Source organism: Brachyhypopomus gauderio, chromosome 3 (assembly GCF_052324685.1).
Source record: "Brachyhypopomus gauderio isolate BG-103 chromosome 3, BGAUD_0.2, whole genome shotgun sequence".
Lineage (NCBI taxonomy): Eukaryota > Metazoa > Chordata > Actinopteri > Gymnotiformes > Hypopomidae > Brachyhypopomus > Brachyhypopomus gauderio.
In genome coordinates, this window is record NC_135213.1 from 12,498,019 (window position 1) to 12,521,875 (window position 23,857).

A 23,857-nucleotide genomic window follows, 5' to 3' on the forward strand; every position below is an offset into this window, starting at 1 on the left:
ACGGTTTGCCAGACTGTTTTTACTGGAGTGCTGCACAATAGACCAAAACAAACTTCCTATAAGTGGACTGTAGACCGTGCCAAAGGAAAGAAATAAAGAAAAGAAACTAGCCTACCTAACAAACTAATTCCCTAACCAAGTATACAAAGATGGCACGTGCCCCTAAACTGGTGTACTAAACAGGCAGTATTCCTACATGGATGTCAGAGAGTCAGAGGGCCCACATAAACTGTCCACTTATAGGAACAAAGGAACAACAAACATAACAGAATAAAGACCAACACAGAAACAAAACTAACCATACCCAAAGTGTTCCAGTCCAATATCTCAACAGTGTGCTTATATATAACTAAACAGCGTTTGTCAGACACGCACCCCTGCTCATCTGTCTGCCAGTCTTACTGCTCTTTGCACGCTGCTCAACAATCTACCAAAATCTCCCTGCTCGTTACACGCTGGTTAAAACAGGTCTGCAAATCTCTTATTTCTCATTGTGCTACTTCTCTCTCACATGGTCATTGCTTCTTCTAACATTTGATTGGTTGAGTCATTATCTAACTGCTTCTAATTTATTTGCTTTGATCTTTTAAACATATTGGATACCTGATATTGGATCTGTACTTTCCACAGGTGTTGCCCAATCTCAGAAGCACAAGTTACAGAAGGTTAGTCAAATGTCTTTAGTTGAAGCCATCAAAACATTTTTAAACCTCTTGGGGTTTTTTTTTTAATGCTAGTTCTGTAGTATAGCGTCATTTGTTATGCTCTGCTACTTTTAAAATGAGATTTTTTTTTTGTTGTGTAACAATTTTTTTTTATTTAGTTATTGTTTTATGTAATAATGGCTCATTTTCTTAGAATTGTCAAAGATTTTAAAGACTGGAATAAAGGCTTGAAAAAGGACTATGTAGAGGATGATGTAACCTAATTACACAGCTTCTGAAGATTAATCTTTTTGCTTTGGTTTCAGATCTTTGTGTTCATGATTACAATTCCCAGTAGTGTAAGCCCGTTCTGCCATATTACAGCCTACCAGCTGTTCTGTGCTGTAAAGCTTCTGAGACTTTGTGTCATTTAAAATGAAGCACAGTAAAGTTTTAAAGAGACCAGCTGATATTCCACATCCTGTCTACTAGCTGACAAGGAACATTGCTTTAAAAGCTGACCTACTGCCAGTAGATCAAATACGTCAGGCAGCGGTCGACCTCTGCACAAGAGCAGGTCCTTTTGTCTTGGTGTGGAGGAATCTGTGATGGCTGGAGTGGTGTTTTGAAGTCCTCTGTATTTGTTTGTTCGAAAAGACTACTAATGGCTCAAAGGTCAATCAAATACCCCTTCAAAACATTTTGATGTTGTATTTGCTAAATCAATATAAAATGTTGGAAAAAACAAAATTCATTCTAGATGCAGAGCAGATCTCTTGGTCTATTTGAAGATTTGATTTAAAGATAAAAAATATATTTTATTTAAAAATGTTAAAATCGCTCAACCTATGTGTGTGAGAGAGAGAGAGAGAGGGATTTCAGCAACACAACATAGGCCAAAGGTTTTGCACTCCGTCACTCTTGGGTGTAGCATTAGAGCCTACATCAGAAGCCCTGCTATAGAAATTATGTCAGAACCGCAGTATCTTCCCACCTGCAGGCCTGTGCGGCCCACAGCTCCAACATTAAAGTCATGACTCAGACTCGAGTGAATCTGCAGTAGACGCAGTGCCTCTCAGCAGCAGGGCCGTGGCCCAGGGCCAGGGGCTTTACTAGAAGCTCTCACTTGTTGACAAGAGAAATAATTTGCCTGAAATTGGTCAGGGACTGGACAACAGGAATACACTCCGTCTGTGTGTGTGTGTGTGTGTGTGTGTGTGTGACTAAAATCTTTTCACCATGTGTGCCGGACTTTGTGTTGTCCTCTGCAAACCTTTTGCTTTGAAAAGGCTGTTCTCACGAATATTCCTTCTCTCTCTCTCTCTCTCTCTCTCTCTCTCTCTCTCTTTTCTAAATGTCCTGTTTTTCCTGTGTCCTTTCCCACTCCTTTCCCAGTGGATGAAGAGAAGTTGGATGAGAGAGCCAAAATGAGTGTTTCTGCCAAGCGTTCTCTCTTCAGGGTATGTGCGTGTGTGTACGTGTGCAGATGGCTTAAACACTTTTCCAACTTCACACAAGATCACTAGAAAAAGAAGTGAAGAATCCCACAAGTTTTCACAGTAGAGTTTTATTAGCCCTTTACGAGCATGAAGTCGTTTTTTTATTTTTATTTATTTATTTAATTTGTCTCACCATGTCTCAGGAACTGGAGAAGAGCATGGATACTGTTTTGAAGCCACAGGGTTATAGCGGTCCGTCTACACGCAGACTGAGACGAGATCAGGAGCGCTACCGCACCCAGCCCGTCACCTCTGAGGAAGTTGTCAGCGCTGCTACGTAAGGCAGCCCTCACTGATCCGAACACTCACACACGCGGACGATCGGTCTCTCTATAGGGTGCGGTCCTCTGCCTGTCTCTCTCTCTATAGGGTGCGGTCCTCTGCCTCTCTCTCTATAGGGTGCGGTCCTCTGCCTGTCTCTCTCTCTATAGGGTGCGGTCCTCTGCCTCTCTCTCTCTCTATAGGGTGCGGTCCTCTGCCTGTCTCTCTCTCTATAGGGTGCGGTCCTCTGCCTGTCTCTCTCTCTATAGGGTGCGGTCCTCTGCCTCTCTCTCTCTCTCTCTCCCTGTCAATTCAATTCAATTCAATATAGCTTTATTAGCATGACTGTATAGGGTACAGTGTTGCCAAAGCATTACAGCAATGTTAACAATGACAATAACATTGACAAAGAACAAATAACAATAATAAAATAAGATCAAATATGATAACATTTAGGGAAAGTTATCATTTCAATTATTTACATTCACATTCTGAAGCTGAAGGGGAGGGTTGTTTCCCACTGTCTCTCTCTCTCTATAGGGTGCGGGCCTCTGTCTGTCTCTCTCTCTTTAGGGTGCGGGCCTCTGCCTGTCTCTCTCTTTTTCTCTCTCTCTCTCTATAGGGTGTGGTCCTCTGCCTGTCTCTCTCTCTCTCTCTATAGGGTGCGGTCCTCTGCCTGTCTCTCTCTCTCTCTCTCTCTCTCTCTCTCTCTCTCTATAGGGTGCGGGCATCTCTTGTTAAAGTTGTGAAAAGTTCCTGTGAGAACTGATTTTTGATTTTTTTAATTTTTTTTGTATCAGCATAGGATTTCAAAGCTTGCATAATGTAGTGGATCTCCAGAGTGCATTAAATTCACGATATCACCATAAATTCTTTTCCAGTGAGTCACCCCTGAGCAACAGGTTTCATCCATGTGTGATTATTATACATTTGCCAATGTGTAATGAAAAAAAAAATAACCTTCCACTCATGTAGTTGCAATCTCAGGAATTTCTGACTTCTATCTCCCCCCCTCTCTGCCCCCCCACCCCTCTGTACCCTTCTTCATCCTTGTGAAGCGTCCCTGGTCCGTTGTCACAGACCGTGTCTGTTCGTTCTTCACTAGCGCGTGCGTCTAGTCCCACTGTAGTCAGCAGCACAGTCACCCAGCCCAGGTACTCCGTAGACGTGGACACGTGTGCACGTGTGTGTCAGACAGACATGGTAGTGCCCTTGGATACTAACACGCCCGGCAGTCCTCACAGAGAGCATGTGCTTTTATTTTCAAACCGTGCGTGTTAACACACCTTTGTGTAGTTGATGCTCTTTGAATTGACCTGGATACCTTTTGTGGTCCAGCAAAACATTTTGAAGTTTATAATTTTTTATGTAAGACTTTTAGGCCTGCTGAATAGTCGTTGGTCTTTAGAACAGTTAGTAGATGAAGATGAAGTGTGTCAAAGGTGAGTTTATGGGTAGGTGCAGTGCTCCCCCTTGTGGAAGGTTTTAGAATTAGTCACAATTGAAGAAACTCTGGATCATGCACATTGCATACATATTATAAAATCATATTACATTTGACAAAAATTTCTCTCTGTGTTTCTCTCTGTGACGAGATCAACCCATAGTATTCTAGCCTAAAAAAATAACTCCTTTGTGGCTTTGAATTTAGATGCAAAACAGCTGATTAATCAAAGGTCACCTTTTAAAAAGTCGATATCTTGTGGTGTCTTAAAAGCTGTGAAACCTTGTGATGAGTGTCAGGATGACTGGGACAGGATGTGTCCCACTATGGTGACGCCCGTCTCTCCCAGAACCTGCGTGTCCCACTAGAACCAGCGCCAGGCCTCCCTACACCATGCATGCGTCTGCTGGGACTTTACTCATCTGCTGCACTGAATATGCTCGTCTAACCTCCTTGGACAAACCCTCTGGCTGTTAACCATGTGGATAAATGACACCATGTTATGATGTAAACAGCAAATTGATTTTAAATCACATAAGCAGTACCCAGCAGAGGCTTTGTTTAAGGTTCTGTTGCCCCTTTGTAGCCCCAGGGTGGTTATTCCTCCCACAATGCATGCATCGGTCATGTAAACACAAGTTATACTATAAAACCCTTCGCCCTTTGAAAGTCCTGAAGAACAGCTTACAGTAGTAAAATGGATGACCTGACGCATGTCTGTGAACTGACAAGTTGTGCTAATCTGCTGTTCTCACCCTCCCCTCTCCCTCTCTCCCTTCATCTCCCCCTCACCTCCTCTGGGGGGGTCATTTCTTCCCCAGCTCTGTGGTCCTGGAGCGGGCGAGGACGTCACAGCTGCGTCAGGACGCGTCCGATACTGGGAGAGCCGGCCACTCCGTGCCCGATACAGAATGCCAAGAGGAGCCGGACCTCTGCACGCTCAGCTTGGTGGAGAAGATGGCCATCTTCAACAGACTGACCCAGACGTCCGTCCTCAAGCCCAGCGGCCGCAGAGACGGCCGGTCGAGGCGTGGAAACGCCCGCTACCAGACCCAGCCCATCATCCCAGGACAGGTAGAGCAGGGTTTTTAAAATGTCTGGCAACACTGGTTCATTGCTCCATCTTCAGGAGCGGCGTTATGCAGTGACCCTGAAGAACGCTGCAGGGGCAGAGAGAGTGGACGTGAAGGTCACCAACCCTGGTCAGGTCTGACGCTGAAGGTGTACTGGAGAATTAAGAGAAAGGTGGATGTGGCCTGCTAAAAGCCTTAGCTCACCCTGGTGCCCAAGACTTCAGGCCTCAATGTTTTCAAATAAAGTTCTAGGGCTGAAGATTTTCTAACCCACCACCACCACACACATTCTATTTCAAATTGCACATACGAACACGAGCTTCTGGGCCTGATGGTTCTCTTTGGTGCAGGGCGGCTCGGGCTCCGACCTTGCTGAGGAGGACGAGGAACAGTTTTCAGGCAGCCTGAGCGAACTGGACTATGTGAGGGCCCGAAGGAGCGATCCGCTCCACTCGTCGCTTTGACCGCGCTCGCTCTCCGGGCCGCACCTCAGCGGCGCTGCACCTGCACGCTCTGCTGCGGCGTCCGTGCTCTTATTCTACCATCCCCTTCGGGATCGGCTGGATGTTAGCATGCTGCAAGTTACGAGTCCGTGCTCTTATTTTACCATCCCCTACGGGATCGGTTGGAGTTTAGCATGCTGCTAGCTACGAGTCTTAACTGCGCATATGGTAGATTCAGGAAGTGTTCACATGCCTTGTTGAACACTTTTATAGTGTTTTGGATCTGACTTTGAATGTATGCGATTGCCGTTTTTGCATTTGATGCCGTGTGATGTTGAATGGATATGATTATCCTATTTAGTTTGTCCTCTAGGTACAGTTTAGCTAACTCCAAGCAGGCTGACGTGCCTTTCGCAGTGGCTTCTGATTTACCACTCTGCCATAGTCCTGATTTTTGAAGTGCCGTAGAGATGGTTGTCCATCCAACAGGGTCTCCGATCTTCCTATGGAAATGCCCAGTATGACTACATTGTGACGAGCTTCTTCCATTCCAGCATCATTTGAGGCCTCTAGTCCTGGGCAGTGTTGTATAAAGTATTAGAGACCCGTAAAAGTACTCTATCAAAAAAAGTGACTTAAGTAGAAGTACAGAAGTATTCAGTATTTTTTGTACTTAAATATTGCAAGTAGTTTATTCTAAAATGTATTACTCAAGTACTGAAAGTAAAAAGTACAAGTATTGTGTTTTGAATTAATTTAAGAAAGCCGTCAAAGTTTGATTATCAATTGCTTTTATATATCACTTACTAATCAAAGATGTCAAAGACCACAAATACAAGTGTTCTGTATGTACAAACAAGTAGCAGCAACTTAAAAAACTGGGCTTAACACTTCGTACACAAAAAACAGATAACCTATGTCCCGCTACGTCGTAGGTTTGACGTTAATTTAGCTGAGAAAACGAGGTGTGTATTGGACGTAAAATCCGTTCGTCGGGTTCTAAGGGTGAGCCTACTGCCCTGCGTTTACCCTCAATAAATGCCCTTACCCTATAAAAACACTACACTATAAAATGGGCACATGCTTAGTCAGCATGAAAAGAGACACGGCTTACTGTTGCTAAAAACACAACTCGGCGTGACCTCGCCTTTGATTGCCAGGTAATGTTAAGTGAATACTGCAGCACATCATGAACATAACTAGGTTAGTTAGCTAAGATATCTAACCTAACTAGTGCTTACTGACAGCTAGAGCTGGTGTGTCTTCTGTGCATTATATTTATAACTTGCATTGATGTTTCTTCAAGTTCAAAGGTTTTTTGAAGACCAATATTTCACCCTCTTTAGGGAGGCAGAGATGGCACTTCATCCTATAGGAATTTACTCTCACTCCAGCAAACGCAAACACTGTCTCTAGGTAGGGCCAGGGTGGTCTCCTTCCTCACCGCCACGATCACTCGATGTTGAAGGTGTGGAAGGTGCCAATATATGTACATAAAAACGCCAACAAGCTTATTATGCAGCACTTATGCTGCTCTTCTGCTGTTACCAAACACTGTACCATCTCCTTTAATGAGATAAAAAGCGAATTATTTGGAATAATTTCGAGTATGTGTATTTGTATAAATATGTAAATTAAGCGGAAGGTGCTGGTAAATACTGAAAATGGACCTTCAAAGTGCCGTACAAGTGCATGAATTCCACCTTGTAACTTCGCACGCACAAAAATCGAGAGGTGCACGACCTCGTGCATGGGCGGAGCCATCGCGACTGTGTCATTTTTGCCGCGTGGACCCTTGCGGCAGTGTGTGTAGTGGGAGCTTTGCGAGTATGGGCCTCCGTGTCTGATCTGTTTGTGTGAGCGCTTCCTTCAGGAGGGGCCCTGCCAGTGCTGTGGTTCTGAATACGGTCTGGGCCTGGACACGCACTACAGCCAGTGCAGAGAAGGCCTGTTGGCTTGTGTTGAGGTCATGATTTCTGCTGCATGGTGTCATTACAAGAAGCTTCATTCTTAAATGATTTGTGTGTGTGTACTGCTTGTGAATGAGTGTACCGGTAGTAATTTTTAAAGCTATGACCTCTTCATGCCCTGATTAGAAGGCATGATGAACAGTGTGTTTTGCTGTTTGTAATTATGAGAGTCTCTGTGTGTGTCGTCTATATCCTTGTGTGTACAATATCAGTATGTGCATCTTGCTACTTGTCATTGTGGTTTTGTGAGTAGAGACTTTGATTAGTCAGCACGATTTACCGTGTGTGTGTGTGTGTGTGCATGCTCCTGTGTAGTAAATACACAGAAACGGAACTGTGTAAGAGGTGTGTTAGGGTTAGGATTTGTCCCTGTGTCGAGACTTCCTGTTACTGGATACACTGGTTCTCTGTTTCACTTGGTGACCCCCCCCCCCCCTTTACGTCCTCTGTCCTTTGTCCCACTCTTCGTGTGTGTCCGTTGTGTACTGTCCACGTCCGTCTCCCTGTATCCGTCATCTTCTCCCACTGCCTTATTTTTTATTTTATTTTTTTTAATTTTTTTTTTTTACTACCTGACATTTCTGTTATATTCTGTCTCCTTCTGACTGCAGGTAGAAGGCGTGTCTTCCTTAAGCACCACCTCCTCAGCCGTTAGATCTTCCACAGTTTCCACGGCGCATGCTGGCGACATCCATCTGACCGACGTGTCCAGCATCACCTATGACCAAAGAACCCTTCCCTCCTGGCAGCAATCACACACTGCTACAGCAGTACAGAACTGGAAGGGGCCCTCTGAAACATCTGCCATCCTGAGAGAGGAGCCCAAATTGGGTGTTGGCAAGAGGAAACACCCCTCTCCGGAGAGCGTGAGGCAGCCAGCCAGGGAGTGGGAGGGACGGAGGGAACACGGCCAGGAGGAAGTTACCTCTGGGGATCTTCTGGACACAGCCAGTCAACAAAGGTCAACAACAGCCGTGCCAGGTAGGGTAAAAATGTGGAACGTTCATACGGTCACCAACCACTTTCTTACGTACTCTTGTTCAGTTGCTCATTAATGCAAATATCTGATCAGCCAATCTCGTGGTAGCAAGGCAAGTAGACAAGCTCAAGATGACTGAACTGCTCAAAATTGACCTTCAGAATGGTGAAGAAATGTGTCTCATTTAGAATGTGGCGTGGTCGCCGGTGTAATACGGGCTGGTCTGAGTGATTGACTGCGATTCACAGAGAAAAGGTTCAGTCTGCAGCAGTACTTTGGGCAAAAATGCCTTGTTGTTGCCCCAGGTTAGAGGAGAATGGCCGGACTGGTCTGAGCAGATAGAAAGGCAACAGTAACTCTCCACTCTTTACAACTGGGGCACAGTGAGTAAAATAAGTATTTGAACACCCTGCAAGTTTGCAAGTTCCCCCACTTAGAAATTATAACTCTTAGGTGCATGTCCACTGTGAAACAATCTCATGAGACATAATAAAAAATAAATAAATAAATTGGAAATAAGTACGATTTTTTACATAATTTATGTTACTGCTGCAAATAAGTATTTGTACACCTGTGAAAATCAATGTTAATATTTGGTACAGTAACCTTTTGTTTGCAATTAGAGGTCAAACGTTTCCTGTAGTTTTTCACCAGGTGTGCGCACACTGCAGCAGGGATTTTGGCCCATTCCTCCACACAGATCTTCTCCAGATCAGTCAGGTTTCTGGGCTGTCACTGAGAAACGCGGAGTTTGAGCTGCCTCCAAAGATTTTCTATAGGGTTTAAGTCTGGACACTGGCTAGGCCACTCCAGAACCTTAATATGCTTCTTACAGAGCCACTCCTTGGTTATCCTAGCTGTGTGCTTTGGGTCATTTTCATGTTGAAAGGCAAGTTAATTTATACAGCACCTTTCATACACACTGGCAATTCAAAGTGCTTAAAAGACCCAGCCATGACCCATCTTCAATGATCTAACAGAGAGAAGGAGGTTGTTCCCCAAAATCACCCAGTACATGGCCCCGGTCATCCTCTCCTTAATACAGTGCAGTAGTCCTGTCCCATGTGCAGAAAACATCTCCAAAACATGATGCTTCCACCCCCATGCTTCACAGTAGGGACGGTGTTTTTGGGATGGTACTCATCATTCTTTGTCCTCCAAACACGGCGAGTGGAATTACGACCAAACATTTCTATTTTGGTCTCTTCTGACCACAGAACTTTCTCCCATGACTCTTCTGGATCATCCAAATTGTCATGGACAAACTTAAGACGGGCCTGGACATGTGCTGATTTAAGCAGGGGAACCTTCTATGCTATGCTGTGACGTCTTGGTGTATTACCCACCATAACCTTGGAAACAGTGGTGCCAGCTCTCTTTAGGTCATTGACCAGTTCCTCCTGTGTAGTTCTGGGCTGATTCCTCACCTTTCTTAGGATCATTGCTACACCAGGTGAGATCTTGCATGGAGCCCCAGTCCGAGGGAGACCGACAGTCCTGTTTAGCTTCTTCCATTTTCTAATAATTGCTCCAACAATTGATATTTTTTCACCAAGCTGCTTGGCAATTTCCTCATAGGTCTACACATTTGTCTCTGGACATCTCTTTGGTCTTAGCCATGTTAGTAGTTGTAGTCTTACTGATTGTGTGGGGTGGACAGGTGTCTTGATGCAGCTAACGACCTCAAACAGGTGCTTCTAATTTAGAATAATTAATGGAGTGGAGGTGGACTTTTTAGAGGCGGACTAACAGGTCTTTGAGGGCCAGAATTTTTGCTGATAGGCAGGTGTTCAAATATCTATTGCGCAAAAAAAAAAAAAAAAAAATCATACATTCTGATTTCCAGGGTTTATTATTATTATTATTATTATGTCTTTCACTATGGACATGCACCTAAGATAAACTTCAGACCCCTTCATGATTTCTAAGTGGGAGAACTTGTAAAGTTGCAGGGTGTTCAAATACTTTTCTCACTTGCATCTCTGAATGCACAACGGACCTTGAAGCAGATGGGCAATAGCAACACACACCAGGTGCCACTTCTGCTGTGCAATTTTGGTGATCCAGTACAACCTATGTCTTCAGTGGCCTGTTCTTGGCTGACAGAAGATTGGAAAAATGGTGTTTGGTCTGAGATGTCTAGATTTCAGCTGCGATCAGATTTTGGTGTAAACAACACGAAAGCATGGATCCATCCTGTTTTGTGTATTAACAGTCCAGAGCTGATGGTGGTCGTGTTATTGCATAGTGTGGTTATGTCAATGTGAACCAAAATCTCCTTGTAGAACCTTGTAGAACCTATGCCATGAAAAATTAAGGTAGTTCTGAAAGCAAAAGGTTGTCCAACCCAATGCTAGTAAGCTGTACCTAATAATGTGGTCTGTGTGTGTGTGTGTGTGTGTGTGTATGTGTTGTGTGTGTGTGTGTGCTGTGTGTGTGTGTGCTGTGCTGTGATTTGTTTGTTTTTTGCTCTGCTCTGTTCTTCCGTCCTGTGGGTTGACTCTGCTGAGTGTGCACTGTGGAGCCCAGTGGAGCCCAGGCTATCTCTCTCTCTAACACATGCAGCTTTGTTTTGGTATGATGCGTATGTCTGACTATGAAACTCCAGTGATGTCGCAGAGAAAGAGACGACACGTCTCGCACTGCACCGCGTGACCCGCCATTTCCTGCAGCATCTGTGGTTCATGTCCTTATGTGCTTCTGCACGTTTCCTCTACCTGAATCTACTGTGTGTGTGTGTGTGTGTGTGTGTGTGTGTGTGTGTGTGTGTGTGTGTGTGTGTGTGTGTGTGTGTGTGTGTGTGTGTGTGTGTGTGTACGTATGTATGTTGTTCCATTATGCACTTTTTATGTAAATCGGATCAAATAAATTTAAAAAATGTCATGGGGTGGTTTCGGTGTCTCACCCCACCCTAATGTTCTAATGTTGTGGGTGTATGTGTGCATGCGTTTGAGTGTGTGTGTGTGTGTGTGTGTGTGTGTCAGTCTCTCTCACTCTTCTGCCTCACTGAGCTCAGCCACTGGGTTGTCCTAAGAGCTTCCTGTGTGTGTGTGTGTGTGTGTGTGTGTGCGCGCGCGTGTGTGCATGGGTTTTGTCTGTAACAGGTCTTCCCGAGCAGACAGTAGCAGCGAGAGGCATAGCAGCGGCTGCACAGTCCTCTCTCACACAGCACACACAGGCTCACACACACACACTGCAGTCGCCCGAGTCCCACAGGCCCGCTGCAGAAGACGGTGAAAGAGAGAGGGACTTGTGCCCAGGAGAGGCGGACGAGCTCTTGAACATCATGTCATCCCAGCAGATGTCCATCCAAGACAGGTGGGCTGCTTTAACTGTGTACTCATCTGTGCTTGAACACACTTTAAACTACATCACTTCAGCATAACAGTTTTTCTGTTGGAAGTGCTAGGACCCCTGAAGCATCTCGATATAAGGCTGTGAAGAGTTTTAAACATGTGCTTGTTCATTACGATCCAAACTGGTTTGTTTACAGATGTTAAAGCTTCCTGGACACTATAGTCCTACCGTACATTTTGAAGTGGAGACAAACCTTGAGTAATGATGCTAGCGCAAAGATAGTTATTGCAAGTGTGTGGATGTGTGACCTAATTTTACGGACAGACAGAGACCAAGAAGGAGAGAGAGGAAGACTGACCAGATTGGTTTTAGCTTTTTGTGATGTAGCTGAAACTCCATCTGTACACCATAAAGCTTGTTTGAGGTAATTAAGTAAAGATTATCATGAGATAGACGTGTGAGTGAGAAAGCAATAAATCTTTTCTTGCGTGCGTGGTCCTGACATCACGGTGTCAGTGCAGCCTGAGGTCATGATTTTTCAGCTTCTGACTGTTTGTAAAAGTGACTTTGCATCTTGCCGACATAATGGTGGATATGGTGTTGAGCTGATGTCAGACTGTGTTCTGTTGCCATGGTGTTGTACATGTGATGGACAGCAGGGGGTTATCTAATGCCACCAGAGACTTGCTGGCGTAAACAAATAGGACTGTAAATTGACTGATATGATGCAGTAACCACATTTCCTCACTTTGTATGGCTCTCCCTGCACTCCAATACTGCTCCATCCTACTCCATCACTCCTGCTGGGCACTCTGTCCCTCCACCCTCCCCTGTCTGTTATTGCTTCTGTTTGGCTTGGTCTAATACGTGTGTACGTGTGTGTGTGCGCCAGGCTGGCTCAGCTGAAGAAGAGCAGTGAGGAAGACTGGAGAAACAGGATCAATAAACAGGATGTTGTGAAAGTGGCCATTTCAGAGAGGCATGCTCAGCTCTGGGAGGTGGAGCAGACCTTTAAGAAGAAGGTAATTCCTCAAATGAAATAAAGTTTAAGCACTTATTGGATGAAACTCAACATTCTAAAGTTCTTTATATATTCTACTGACCTCTAAATGCACACTATATATAAACTTTAATTAAAAGTTTAAAAATAAACAAAGATTATTTGCAGATGCAATAAGAGAGGTATTGTTGCTTCTCACCTAACCATTTTTAATGGATGGTTATCACAGGCCTCTGGCAGTGGTGGGGAAAATTCTCCCTAGATTCCCTGCTGCCTGTTTTAGTTGATGATGTGAAGAAGTGGAATTTATAAACCAAGGGTGGTTGTGTGTTTTGTATTAGGCTGTATAACAACATTCACTCATATTCTAATTGGAATTTATTTTCTTGTAATTTATTTTCAATCTTTGTATTTTGTTTTGTTTATCCTCTCTACTGCAAAATCTAAAGCTTCTTAATCCTTTATATTTGATGTGTCCTCCCCTTAAGCAGATATATGCTGTCTTAACAAACACACTGTCCAGACAGTAAGGCATGAGTGGGGTTATAAGAATGCTGGTGTTATACGTGGGTCTTAATACATTCCTATTATACTGTACAAGATCAAGAATAGAAAAACACTTCAACATTAAAACAGGTGAGAATAAGCAAATGGCCTGAGCCCTGTAATCTGGTTTAGCAGGACTCAACGCAGCACCCGCACAATGGCAAGAATGGTGTGTGTGACTATACAAGTAAATAACATAATTCATTTATGTTATTTGTTCTAATTCATTTTCCTGACTCTGCAAAGCTAGAAAGAGTAGTTTATCAGTGTCGAAATAGTCCTGGTGTTGTTTGAGATGCATATATTTAGAAGAATATTGATATGTTGGCTTTTTATTCCATCACTGGAGTACAAATCTGTCATAATGTTTGTTTTTACTCAGAGGTGTCCTAATGTTTTCCTGTGTGCAGTGGAATATCTGGTACACGTGATATTTTCCTTTTTTGGTCGCCTTTGTCAGTTTAGTCAGCGTTTGGTGTTTAATGAGATGTTATGGCAGGTTTGATGAAGAACAGAGTTCCCATTCTCCCTCGGTTATTTACATGCTTGGTCTTTCATCTTTTGGACAAAAAAAAATGACAAGGAGGAATCAGGAAGGGTTTTCACAGAGAAGAGAGACTTTTACCAGTGGTAGGGCCAGTGGTATTGTTAGCCTATGGTTTCCAAGACCATTCTTGGCCTTATTCGTTTAACCCCATTTTTTAGGGCAATGGAATTCTCGATGACTTTGCAGTATCTGATCAGCTCTGGGTAAGACTGAGTGTGTGTTTGATGTTATGCTGACGGTGTGCTGTACTACTGTTTCTACCCTGCTGTTGTGGTTATCCGTGACCCTTCCCCCTTGCTTGTGATGGATTTACTGGTTCCTGTCGTGTTGCTAAACTAATGGCATCCATACAGTCAGACTGGATGTTGGTCTCCCAGTTATCTCCGTCATGACATAATTTTGACCTCAGATTAATGGCCTTGCTATACTGTCATTGCAGCCATTGTGTGATACTTAGCTTTGGACTGTAGTAAATAGTAAACACAAATATTATGTGTCTTTTTTTTTTTTTTTTTTTTTAAAGCTCCGATCCTGTTTTATTTCGGACACTTTTACATATTCCCTGTCTAGGGCTTTGCAGCTAACCATTTGTTTTGCATTGTAATGTTTTTGTTGCTCACTTCAGCAATATAAAATAACCGTTTGTTCTTTTCGTGTTTTTGTCGGTATCGCTACTCTACGTAGACGTCATCTGTATGTCGGCGGCTTTCGCTCCTTCATCCATCCTTTCTTTTGCATCTCTCTATCATGTCTGTCTTTACCCCTCCATGTCTTCATCTCTGAAGGAGCCTGTCTTTTCTTCCACTCTGTCCTGTGCCTCTGAGACTCTGGACCCCATCGACCCTCCGCCGCAGGTGAGCGGGAGACCGTGGGTATCGCCGTACTCACCTCGCTCGTAGACGCTCTCGAGAAATGGGCCCAGTTGAACCACTAAAGCGGTCCTTCATGTGTACCGTCTCTCATGGCACTGAAGTGCCCCATGTCTGTGCCATGCAATTCTCCCCAGTGGATGACCTTTCCTTAGTTTTGCTCTTCGTCCTTCATATCTGAGCTCACCTGGCTTTCCTCTGTCGACCATAGAGGCTCTGAACGCTCAGAGGCACCATTTAACTGTTTACCAGAACACTTAGTCTCCATCAGAAGAGTTAGCACAGAGCTAACATTCTGTCTCTTCACACACACACACACACACACACACACGCACACACAACACATACCTAACAGCACAGAGCTTGTGCTCATACTGCATGGATACGCTGGCACAGATACTCATTAGGGATTGATGGGGTGAAGTGTGAGGGGTTGTCTGGCCTTTGCTGTGTTTTAAGAGCCTCTCTGGTCTACACTGCTTGTTTTCATCCCTCTCTTTCTACTCTTCTATCACCCCTGCACGTCTATTATTGCTGCACCTCTGTCCCTCCCGTGGAGGCCAAACCCCTGCTTGGGCGGGCTGATGAGCGTCACCCCTGGAGACGGAAGGTGCCCTATATCATGCACCAGCACACACACACACACACACACACACACACAGACACACACACATGCACCCAACGATGGCACTAGCTGTGGTGCACAGGACTCTGTCTTCACAGCACATCAAAGGTTTAAAAGCATTGGAAGGAAAACGGCAAAGCAAGGATTGTTTCTTTGGGGGTTTTTCATCCAAAATGAAATCAATTTGCAAAAGTCATCATTGCTGAATGTGAACATGAATGAGTCTTTGAGATGTTGTGGTAAGTTTGTCTTTGTTTGCTGCTCTTGTTCAGAGGATGGTTGGGGAGGAAGAGCAGGTCCAGAGGGCTGAACACATGCAAATGTCCATCCAGGACCGCAAGCAGCTCATCACAGCTCAAGAGAATGTCTGGAAGGTCAAAGGTCAGGGAGCCGCCAATGACTCCACCCAGTTCACCGTGGCTGGACGTATGGTCAAGAAAGGTCAGACAATGTGCAATGCATATATTTATGTTTAGGGTTTTTTTTTTTTTTTTTTTTACATATCATCTCCCAGATCTCCCTACAGCAAAACTATGACTCATTTGACTTGAATTAAATGATAAATCCCACTTTCCGTCAATAGAACAGGACAGTTCTGAATTTCCTGCCATGTGTTAAGGATTAGCTAGTATTACCTCCAAGCAAAAATGTAAAGAATATAACTATATATGGCATTTCATTGTGTTGTAGAGGTCATGGTTATGTAGTCTTTGAGTGGTTGAGTCATTCCAGACACTCTGCTCTGTGTCTCAGGACTGGCAGCCCCTGCTGTGCTTGAAAACCCAGTACTGTCTCCTGCTACCATTAAAAACAAGAACGCCATTTCTAAACCCCAGGAAGGTAAGGAAATACACACACACACACACACACACACACATACACACATGCTGCATAATAGCATTTTTATCATGTAAAATCTGACATATAATACAGAAAATAATTTGGTGGATTAAAAGGGTTGCTATTTATTTATTTTGAACAAAAATAGGTTCTTCCTGTTACAGCACATTAAGCTGCAATGCAATGTTTGTGTGTTCTGCACCCACAACCTCTCTGATATGAACATAGCAAAATGGCAAAAAAAGAAAAACACCAATGGATGTCATTTTCAAAGCCAACCAAAGAACTGTGAATAATGTGCTTCTAATCATAATTCATTTGTGCTTTGTCTTATCACATTCTGTAATATTTCCCTCGTGTTTAACGCCTATTCAGAGATTGAGGTCAAGCAGGACATGAAAGTGGAGTCAGACGTGAAGTTGGAGAGGTTGGAGTCCTTCCTGGGTCGGCTGAACAGTAAAGGTGAGCAGGTCCGGTCCAGCTGCCCCCGTGTGTGTGCACTGCTGTGCTAAATCTACCTGCTCAAATCTGCACCTTATAACCTCTTCAATTGTTTCCTCTATCTTTGACACCCAGTGGATGGACTTCAGGAGACCACGCTTACAGTCACTGAGAAGTCAGTTAAGGAGGTCATGTCCATGGACGACGATTGCTTTGATAAGTTTTACAAACACACAGAGGAGCTCGTGAACGTTGCCAGCAAAGTGGAGATCGATGATGACTTTGACACCATCTTTGGAGCTCAGATGCCCAAGTAAGGCCAGTTAAAATTACTAACTTAGGCAAATGGGAAGGTGGCAACTTTGAACTTTCAACTTTACATTGACCATCATTATTTAGGATGTTGACATAAGGTATTATGTTGGATGCTACTGTATTAGCAGAAGTAAACTAAGCATTACAAGTATACCAGAATAACACGTTGGCTGATCACCAAACCTGAGACTGCAGATGTAGTCTGGCTGCACCCTGCAAGCAGCATTGTGTATCCTGACCTTTGACCTGGGTGCTTTCCAGACTGACCTCTGAGATGGTGCAGCATAAGCGGGCAGTGCGTCCGGCACGGAACGTGCAGGCGTCGAGGAACCCTCTGAAGCAGCTGGCCGCCCGCCACGACCTCAGACGAGAGTACACGGAGTCCAGACTCAACGTGGGCCTGCTGGAGAGCAAGAGGATGAAGGAGGAGAAGAGTGAGTGATGGAAGCGGGTGGAGGAGGAGAAGAGTGAGTGGTGGAGGAGGAGGAGAGTGAGTGATGGAGGCGGGTGGAGAAGGAGTAAAGGCTCAGTGCTGGGCTGCACGGGTGGTGCTGGGGTGGGACCCTGCTGATGGCTGTGTGAATCACAGGCCGTTTGTGGCTGTTTCTGGGTGCATGGTGAGGACCATCAGTCTCTCTGTGTGTGTGTGCGTGCGTGTGCACATGTTTTTGTTTTTTCTGCCCCAAGTACCATATATATCTGGCATTGTGTTGCTAACATAAATCTTCACATGAAAAACTCTGAGTGCAGCCACTCTGTTATTGTAGTGTAGGCAGTAGTGTAGAAGGAAACAGGAACTATGACTGGGCTGTATTACCATGTGCCTGTTTCCTGTATTTGTTTAAATTTGTTTTCGCTTCAGTTCACATATGTAGATTTGCAAGATATTTAGCCCCTCCCCCCAGTTCTTACTGTCTGCCATATGATGGCTCTCTCTCTCTCTCTCTCTCTCTCTCTCTCTCTCTCTCTCTCTCTCTCTCTCTCTCTCTCTCTCTCTCTCTCTCTCTCTCTCTCTCTCTCTCTCTCTCTCTCTCTCTCTCTCTCTCTCTCTCTCTCTCTCTCTCTAGCTGAATATTCAATTACAGCTTTGCCAAAGCAGTATTACAGTAAAGCAGCATAAATGAACCTTTGTAATTAAGGAAATGAAGAATTCTGTTTTAATGATTGACTTTATTTGAACTGTAATTGGTATGAAATCATATTTGAAAGAAGTCAAGAGGGTAAAGATGGGAAATAATGAGACAAAACAATTGATAATTAGATATGTGTTTATAAACAGTGAAATAAAGTGTGTGTGTGTGTGGGGGGGGGGGGGGGGGGGGGGGGGGCTGCTCGCTGTGGCAGGCATATGTGGGTGTATATATATTTGGGGTGTATCATCTCGGAGTCTGTAAAATAAATTTTATTTGTGCTGTCTTCTCTGCCCAGCTATTGGTATTGTAGGGCTTTGTAGTAAGTGATGGTTAGTGGTACATTTTTCAAATGTTACTCAAAATTCATCTAAGGGTTATTAAATACTGTTAACACTGGGGGATAGTAACCGAATGATAGAGTAATATAATTGGGCTAATTCACCTCTGCAAGTGGTATTTATTTTTACCTAATTTTGTAGTGCATAATATCAGCTGGGTGTTTGTTCTTTTTTTATTTGAGAGTGAGCCCTTCACCTCAGCCATACAGCAGTCTCAGTTCTATTATAGACTGTAATATATTGAGCCAAATTCAAACTGGTATTTGTGAATTTGAAATCTCCCTCTCTCTCCCTCTCCCCCTCTGTCAGTGAGTAAGAACAGTGGATTCTCTGCTGTGGCTCTGGCTGGTTTGGCCAGTAAGGAGAACTTCAGCAGTGTAAATCTACGCAGTGTGAATATATCTGAGCAGAGCTCCCACAACAGCCACATGCCCTACAAGACTACCATGCTCATGCAGGTCAAAGGTCAGTGACTTAATGGCAATGACTCAAAGGTCAATGCCATCTAGCATTAACCAAGCATGCTTACTAATGCAGACTTGCAATATGAATACAGACCACGTAGATATCCATTTAACCTTTTTGGCAATCACCTTAGTCATAAGAATTATGAACTCAAGTAGTGTCTTAATCAGAGTAGAGTATGTGAGAGTATATGCTCTTTAAGTAGAATAAGTATGAGTATTTGCTCTATAAGCATATATTTTATAAGTAGGTTATGTACATATTTTATTAGTAGAGTACAGAGGTGTTAATTCCAGATGCAGAAAGTAAAGGTCCTCACCAAGATTTTGCTCAGGCTTCCTGGATTGTGTTGATTCCACTAATTTTACCTGGATTGCACTAATTAGAAAATCTAGCAAGCTTGAGCCAAATCCTGGTGAGGACTTTTACTTTCTGAACCTGGATTATACACCTCTGGTGGAGTATGTTGCATCTCAGGGTCCTGTCGCAGGCTTGCCCAGTCTAGGTTCTGTCCTTGTGTTTAAGAGCACTAATCCATCAGTGTGTTTACTGCGTGCCTTTCTTCAGTGTAGAATGATGGGAACACGCTGTAACTGTTCAGGGCCTTCTGGGTAGTTATAGTGGCTCTGTGGCACAAGTGCAGGACTGACATGCCCCCCCCCCCCCCCCCCCCCCCCATTTTAAAAATGTTTTATTATTTATTAAATTTTAGGTCGACGGCATGTCCAGACCAGGTTAGTGGAGCCCAGAGCTTCGTCCCTGAACAGTGGCGATTGCTTCCTCCTGGTCACACCCCACCACTGCTTCATCTGGATCGGAGAGTTTGCGAACGTGATTGAGAAGGCCAAGGTGAGTGTTGGTGGAGATGACACTCGTGCACGCACGAGAGCACAACGTCCTTAATGACGTGCATGTTTACATCAAGGCAGCCTGATTGGTGAAGGAAACTAAACACCAAAATCACTACGTATGCCTGCTTATGTACTCCTACATAATGATGTCCTTTAATGGATGGGGAATGTGACACTCAGAGCAAGGCTTTATTTATCTATCTATTTATTTAAATGGAAATCGGATGTAGTACTGCGCATTTTTGGCAGTACACAAATGGCAGTACACAAAAGTTGCAACTGATGAAGAAAACACAAAATATTTCTGCTTGCAGCATTTAAATAGCTTTGTTCATATTCATTGAAATGGCTCTGTTCACATTCATGTTTGACGTGTCGGAAGTCATCTAACCACAGTGCTGCTTTGACATCACACCAAGGCAGGATGTTGGTTGTAAAAGACAGGAAACATCTCAAAGATGTTTGTGAAAAGAACCGTCGCATAGTCATGCTTTTAAAAGACAGAGATCACGCTGTATGGGGTTGAATTTGGCCCACATCTGACAAAGGCCCCCTGCAGCAATTTCACAGTCTTTACTTACTTTTAACCTTTCAAGGGATTATGTAGTAAACTTTGAGTTATGTATAATAAAATGATCTGGGCAGGTAGAAGGCATCTCTCTCTCTCGCTCTTACTCTCTCTCTCTCTTGCTTGCTCTCTTTCTTTCTTGGCCTGCTCCAAGTTGAAGGTAAACAACATCTCTCTGCAGGCTTCCGAGCTGGCGACCTTCATCCAGACCAAACGTGACCTGGGCTGCAGGGCCTCGCATGTGCAGGTCATAGAAGAGGGCATCAACACACACAGCCACGCAGCCAAGGACTTCTGGAGGGTCGTGGGAGGACAGAGCAGCTACCAAGGCAATACGCTCCATCCTGGTCTTCTGCCATAGTCATGCATGCCTGTGTGCTGGAGATGGGGCTCCTGAAGCACACGTGTGATGGTGTCTGAGCTCCCCATGCAGCACTGTTGAAGGACGTGGATGGTGAGGGCTGATCTGAGAGCAGTTCCCAGCGTGTAATAACGGAGGTCTCGTGTGCTTTAATGCCACAGCCGCAGGGACTCCGGAGGAGGACGAGTTCTATGAGAGCGCCATAGTGGAGACGAACTGTATCTACAGGCTGCAGGCGGACAAGTTGGTGCCCGACGATGATTACTGGGGTAGAATGCCACGCTGCACCTTGCTCCACCCTACAGAGGTCAGGCTCCGCCCATCACAGCCAATAAACCATAACAAGTGCTTAATGAATGTGAATTTAAGAAGTGTGTGGTGTGTGTGTGTTTAGGTGCTGGTGTTTGATTTTGGCAGTGAGGTGTATGTGTGGCATGGTAAAGAGGTGACCCTAGCGCAGAGGAAGTTGGCCTTTCAGCTGGCCAAGCATCTGTGGAACGAGACTTTTGACTACACAACCTGCGATATCAACCCCCTGGACCCAGGAGACTGCAACTCCCTCATCCCCAGGTGAGCCCTTCCCAGCCTGGGCAGAAGGGGCACTGAGGCTTGTTGGACTGGCATGCACGCAGCTGCCCACTGTTGTTTACGTGCTCTGCACAGTGTTGTCAGTGCAGCGTAATAGCTCATTTTAGCATCAGGAGCCTTTTAAAGATGTGACATGGAGATGTGCTCTGTTGGTGTTGGGAGGAATGAATTTGGGAGCAGAGGCTCCTGTCAGAGCACCAGCCAAGAATCTTTGTTTTAGATAAACAGGTCTTGGTTACTCATAGCAGTGCCTAAAACATGATACAGAGAGCTTCAATTTGGCAAAAACACCCCACACCATTCCTCTCCCATTCAAAGTTCAATCCGCCTGATTCTGCACTCTGTATTTTCTGTAATGGCCTTGATGTTGTGCATCATGCTTTCTCTGGTCGTACCAGACTGATTTCTCCATTTGGAGGTCCTGGTGGGAGTTATTTGAGGGTTACCATCAACATTTGACCATGCTCTGTTTAGTTTTGGGTGCTGGTTCTCTAAAGCTCGACATGCTAAATGTGTTTTGGTGAGCTGAGCAAAGTTAGCGATTTGGAAGTCTTCTAGATGAGCATGTGAAGAATGTAGAATCATGTATAAAGGATTATGAGTAAAGGATGAATTAGTCTTCTACCTATGCACATGGAACATATGTGGCTTTGATGGGAACTGTGTGTAGATCCATGTTTTGTGTGAGTAAAGATACAGGGAAGCTAGTGATTACTGTCAATCCTATTGCAGTTTTCAGTCTGTTAACTCCTCTGGTATTGGGTCCTAAATGAAGGGCTTTTAAAACTGTCTTTCTCTATTTTCTCAAACACTCCTCCTTGTTCCTCTTTCATACCCTTTAATGCAGCTGTCTCTGTCTGTATACTTTTCCATACCTGCTGTTATTTATTGTTCTCTCTCCGTGTTTGTGTGTGTGTGTGTGTGTGTGTGTGTGTGTGTGTGTGTGTGTGTGTGTGTGTGTGTGTGTGTGTGTGTGTTAGGAAAGGACAGGGCCGTCCAGACTGGGCAGTGTTTGGTAGGCTTACACAGCATAACGAGACCACGCTGTTTAAGGAGAAGTTCCTAGACTGGAATGACTCCAGTAAAGCTTCAAAGAAGAACGGTGACACACAAGCTATTGAACAAAAGGTACCGCAGGTCTGAAAGGTCTATTCTTTCTGCTCTTTCACCTTCCTTCTCTCCTCATTAGCCACTGTGTTAAATCCACCCGTCTTGCAGGCGTGTTTTATAGGGCTACAGTTGCACACTGTAGTCCATCATCTCTGAGCATGCCCAGTTTCTCAGCTGCCTGCTCCCTCATTAATCATGGGCCAGTTTCTAAACACAGGCCCACTGCTGGTCTCCACACCATAGATGAAAAAGAGCAAAGTTATGTGCAGTTCTTGAGTATCAGCAAGAATAACGTCTATTTTACAAATGGTTAAAATAATAGTAAAGATATTAACTGACAGATTTTATACAGACATTGCAGGATTTCAGAAAGGAGATTATTGACTTACATTTTACTTTGTAGGAGGTGCAGAGTGGAGATTGCCGGCCATACAATGCCTCTCTCATGTTGCCACTGTCACGGACACCTGTGCGGACCGTTCTGGACGGAGTCGATGTGGGTCGGGGTTACGGGTTGGTGGAGGGAGATGACGGGCGGAACTTCGAGATCAGCACCCTGTCCGTTGATGTGTGGCATGTTCTCGAGTTTGACTACAGGTATAGAGTTCGTCAGTTGTAGCACACTGTGCCTTTTATATGGTGAAAATAAGTTTTGTTCTGTTCAGAATCCTGTTCTGTGAGTGTAATTTAATGTGTTTCCTTCTGCAGTCGCCAGCCTAAGCAGAGCATTGGCCAGTTCCATGAGGGAGATACGTATGTTGTTAAATGGAAGTTTATGATCAGCACAGCAGGTGAACACTGTGATTTCTCAATAACGGTTTGGGAGTGATTCGCATTTGTCTGCGTCCTCAGTGTGTCTAAACAGCCAAACCATTGAATGATTGTATTTCCTCTACTGGCATACCAGCGTCACATATAAACGAAAGAGCTACCTCGCTGTGAGGCGTCATGACAAAGTGATTAATCTTGTGTGTGTGTTTGTGTGTGCGTGCTTGTCTCCCCTCAGTTGGAAAGAGGCTGCATTCAGAACGCATCATTGGTCCAGGGAAGGAGAAGTGTGTGTATTTTTTTTGGCAGGGGCGTAACTCCACGGTTAGTGAGAAGGGGACGTCCGCTCTGATCACTGTGGAGCTGGATGAGGAGAGAGGAGCACAGGTAACCCCACTGACGTATTCCACACCTTACCAACATTAAGCACTTTGATAGTTATCAATATAACTGCAGCATAACGTACCGATTATAGGCCCTCCAACATGGAAAGCTGGGTTAAGGACTAATGTTAAGGACTAAGGCTTAAGGACTAACGTTAAAGAATAAGAAGGATTAAGGTCTGTGTGTGCACGTGTATTCCAGCTTCAGGTGCCACAGGGGAAGGAGCTGCCCTGTTTCCTTCAGTGCTTTAATGGAGGAATGATCATTCACGCAGGGAAGAGAGAAGAGGAGGAGGAGGAGAACACCCAGCGTACGTCCCTGACCTCTGACCTCTAGCACCTCTGACCTCTACCAGGACTAGTGCTCATACACCCTTTTAGTCTCCTAGTCCATTTTAGCAAAACTTGTTTATTAATGTACTTGCACGTTCCAAAACAACTACATTTCATTCTTTTATCCTGCTGTGGCACTTGATAAGAGGTTAGGAGGATGGAAGAC

General features: G+C 44.5%; 1 protein-coding gene across 14 annotated transcripts in view; it reads left to right on the forward strand.

Annotated features, from left to right (window-relative positions):
- The window catches only part of svila (supervillin a), a 60,474-nt gene that overhangs the window by 31,119 nt on the left and 5,498 nt on the right, over positions 1 to 23,857 (forward strand). For 8 of the 14 annotated variants that reach the window (XM_076999590.1, XM_076999588.1, XM_076999584.1 and 5 more), the window contains 27 exons: positions 631 to 665; positions 2,040 to 2,104; positions 2,287 to 2,420; positions 3,463 to 3,558; positions 4,670 to 4,922; positions 5,272 to 5,343; positions 7,946 to 8,315; positions 11,418 to 11,631; positions 12,503 to 12,632; positions 13,862 to 13,906; positions 14,489 to 14,557; positions 15,132 to 15,182; positions 15,470 to 15,638; positions 15,951 to 16,037; positions 16,413 to 16,499; positions 16,614 to 16,791; positions 17,055 to 17,227; positions 18,574 to 18,729; positions 19,442 to 19,578; positions 20,330 to 20,477; positions 20,671 to 20,816; positions 20,904 to 21,079; positions 22,078 to 22,234; positions 22,611 to 22,804; positions 22,916 to 22,998; positions 23,214 to 23,362; positions 23,561 to 23,669. In XM_076999590.1, coding sequence (XP_076855705.1) covers positions 631 to 665; positions 2,040 to 2,104; positions 2,287 to 2,420; positions 3,463 to 3,558; positions 4,670 to 4,922; positions 5,272 to 5,343; positions 7,946 to 8,315; positions 11,418 to 11,631; positions 12,503 to 12,632; positions 13,862 to 13,906; positions 14,489 to 14,557; positions 15,132 to 15,182; positions 15,470 to 15,638; positions 15,951 to 16,037; positions 16,413 to 16,499; positions 16,614 to 16,791; positions 17,055 to 17,227; positions 18,574 to 18,729; positions 19,442 to 19,578; positions 20,330 to 20,477; positions 20,671 to 20,816; positions 20,904 to 21,079; positions 22,078 to 22,234; positions 22,611 to 22,804; positions 22,916 to 22,998; positions 23,214 to 23,362; positions 23,561 to 23,669 — 3,683 coding nt within the window. The remainder of the gene's footprint in view (positions 1 to 630; positions 666 to 2,039; positions 2,105 to 2,286; positions 2,421 to 3,462; positions 3,559 to 4,669; positions 4,923 to 5,271; positions 5,344 to 7,945; positions 8,316 to 11,417; positions 11,632 to 12,502; positions 12,633 to 13,861; positions 13,907 to 14,488; positions 14,558 to 15,131; positions 15,183 to 15,469; positions 15,639 to 15,950; positions 16,038 to 16,412; positions 16,500 to 16,613; positions 16,792 to 17,054; positions 17,228 to 18,573; positions 18,730 to 19,441; positions 19,579 to 20,329; positions 20,478 to 20,670; positions 20,817 to 20,903; positions 21,080 to 22,077; positions 22,235 to 22,610; positions 22,805 to 22,915; positions 22,999 to 23,213; positions 23,363 to 23,560; positions 23,670 to 23,857) is intronic. The other 6 variants (XM_076999576.1, XM_076999579.1, XM_076999582.1 and 3 more) reach the window with 5 other exon arrangements.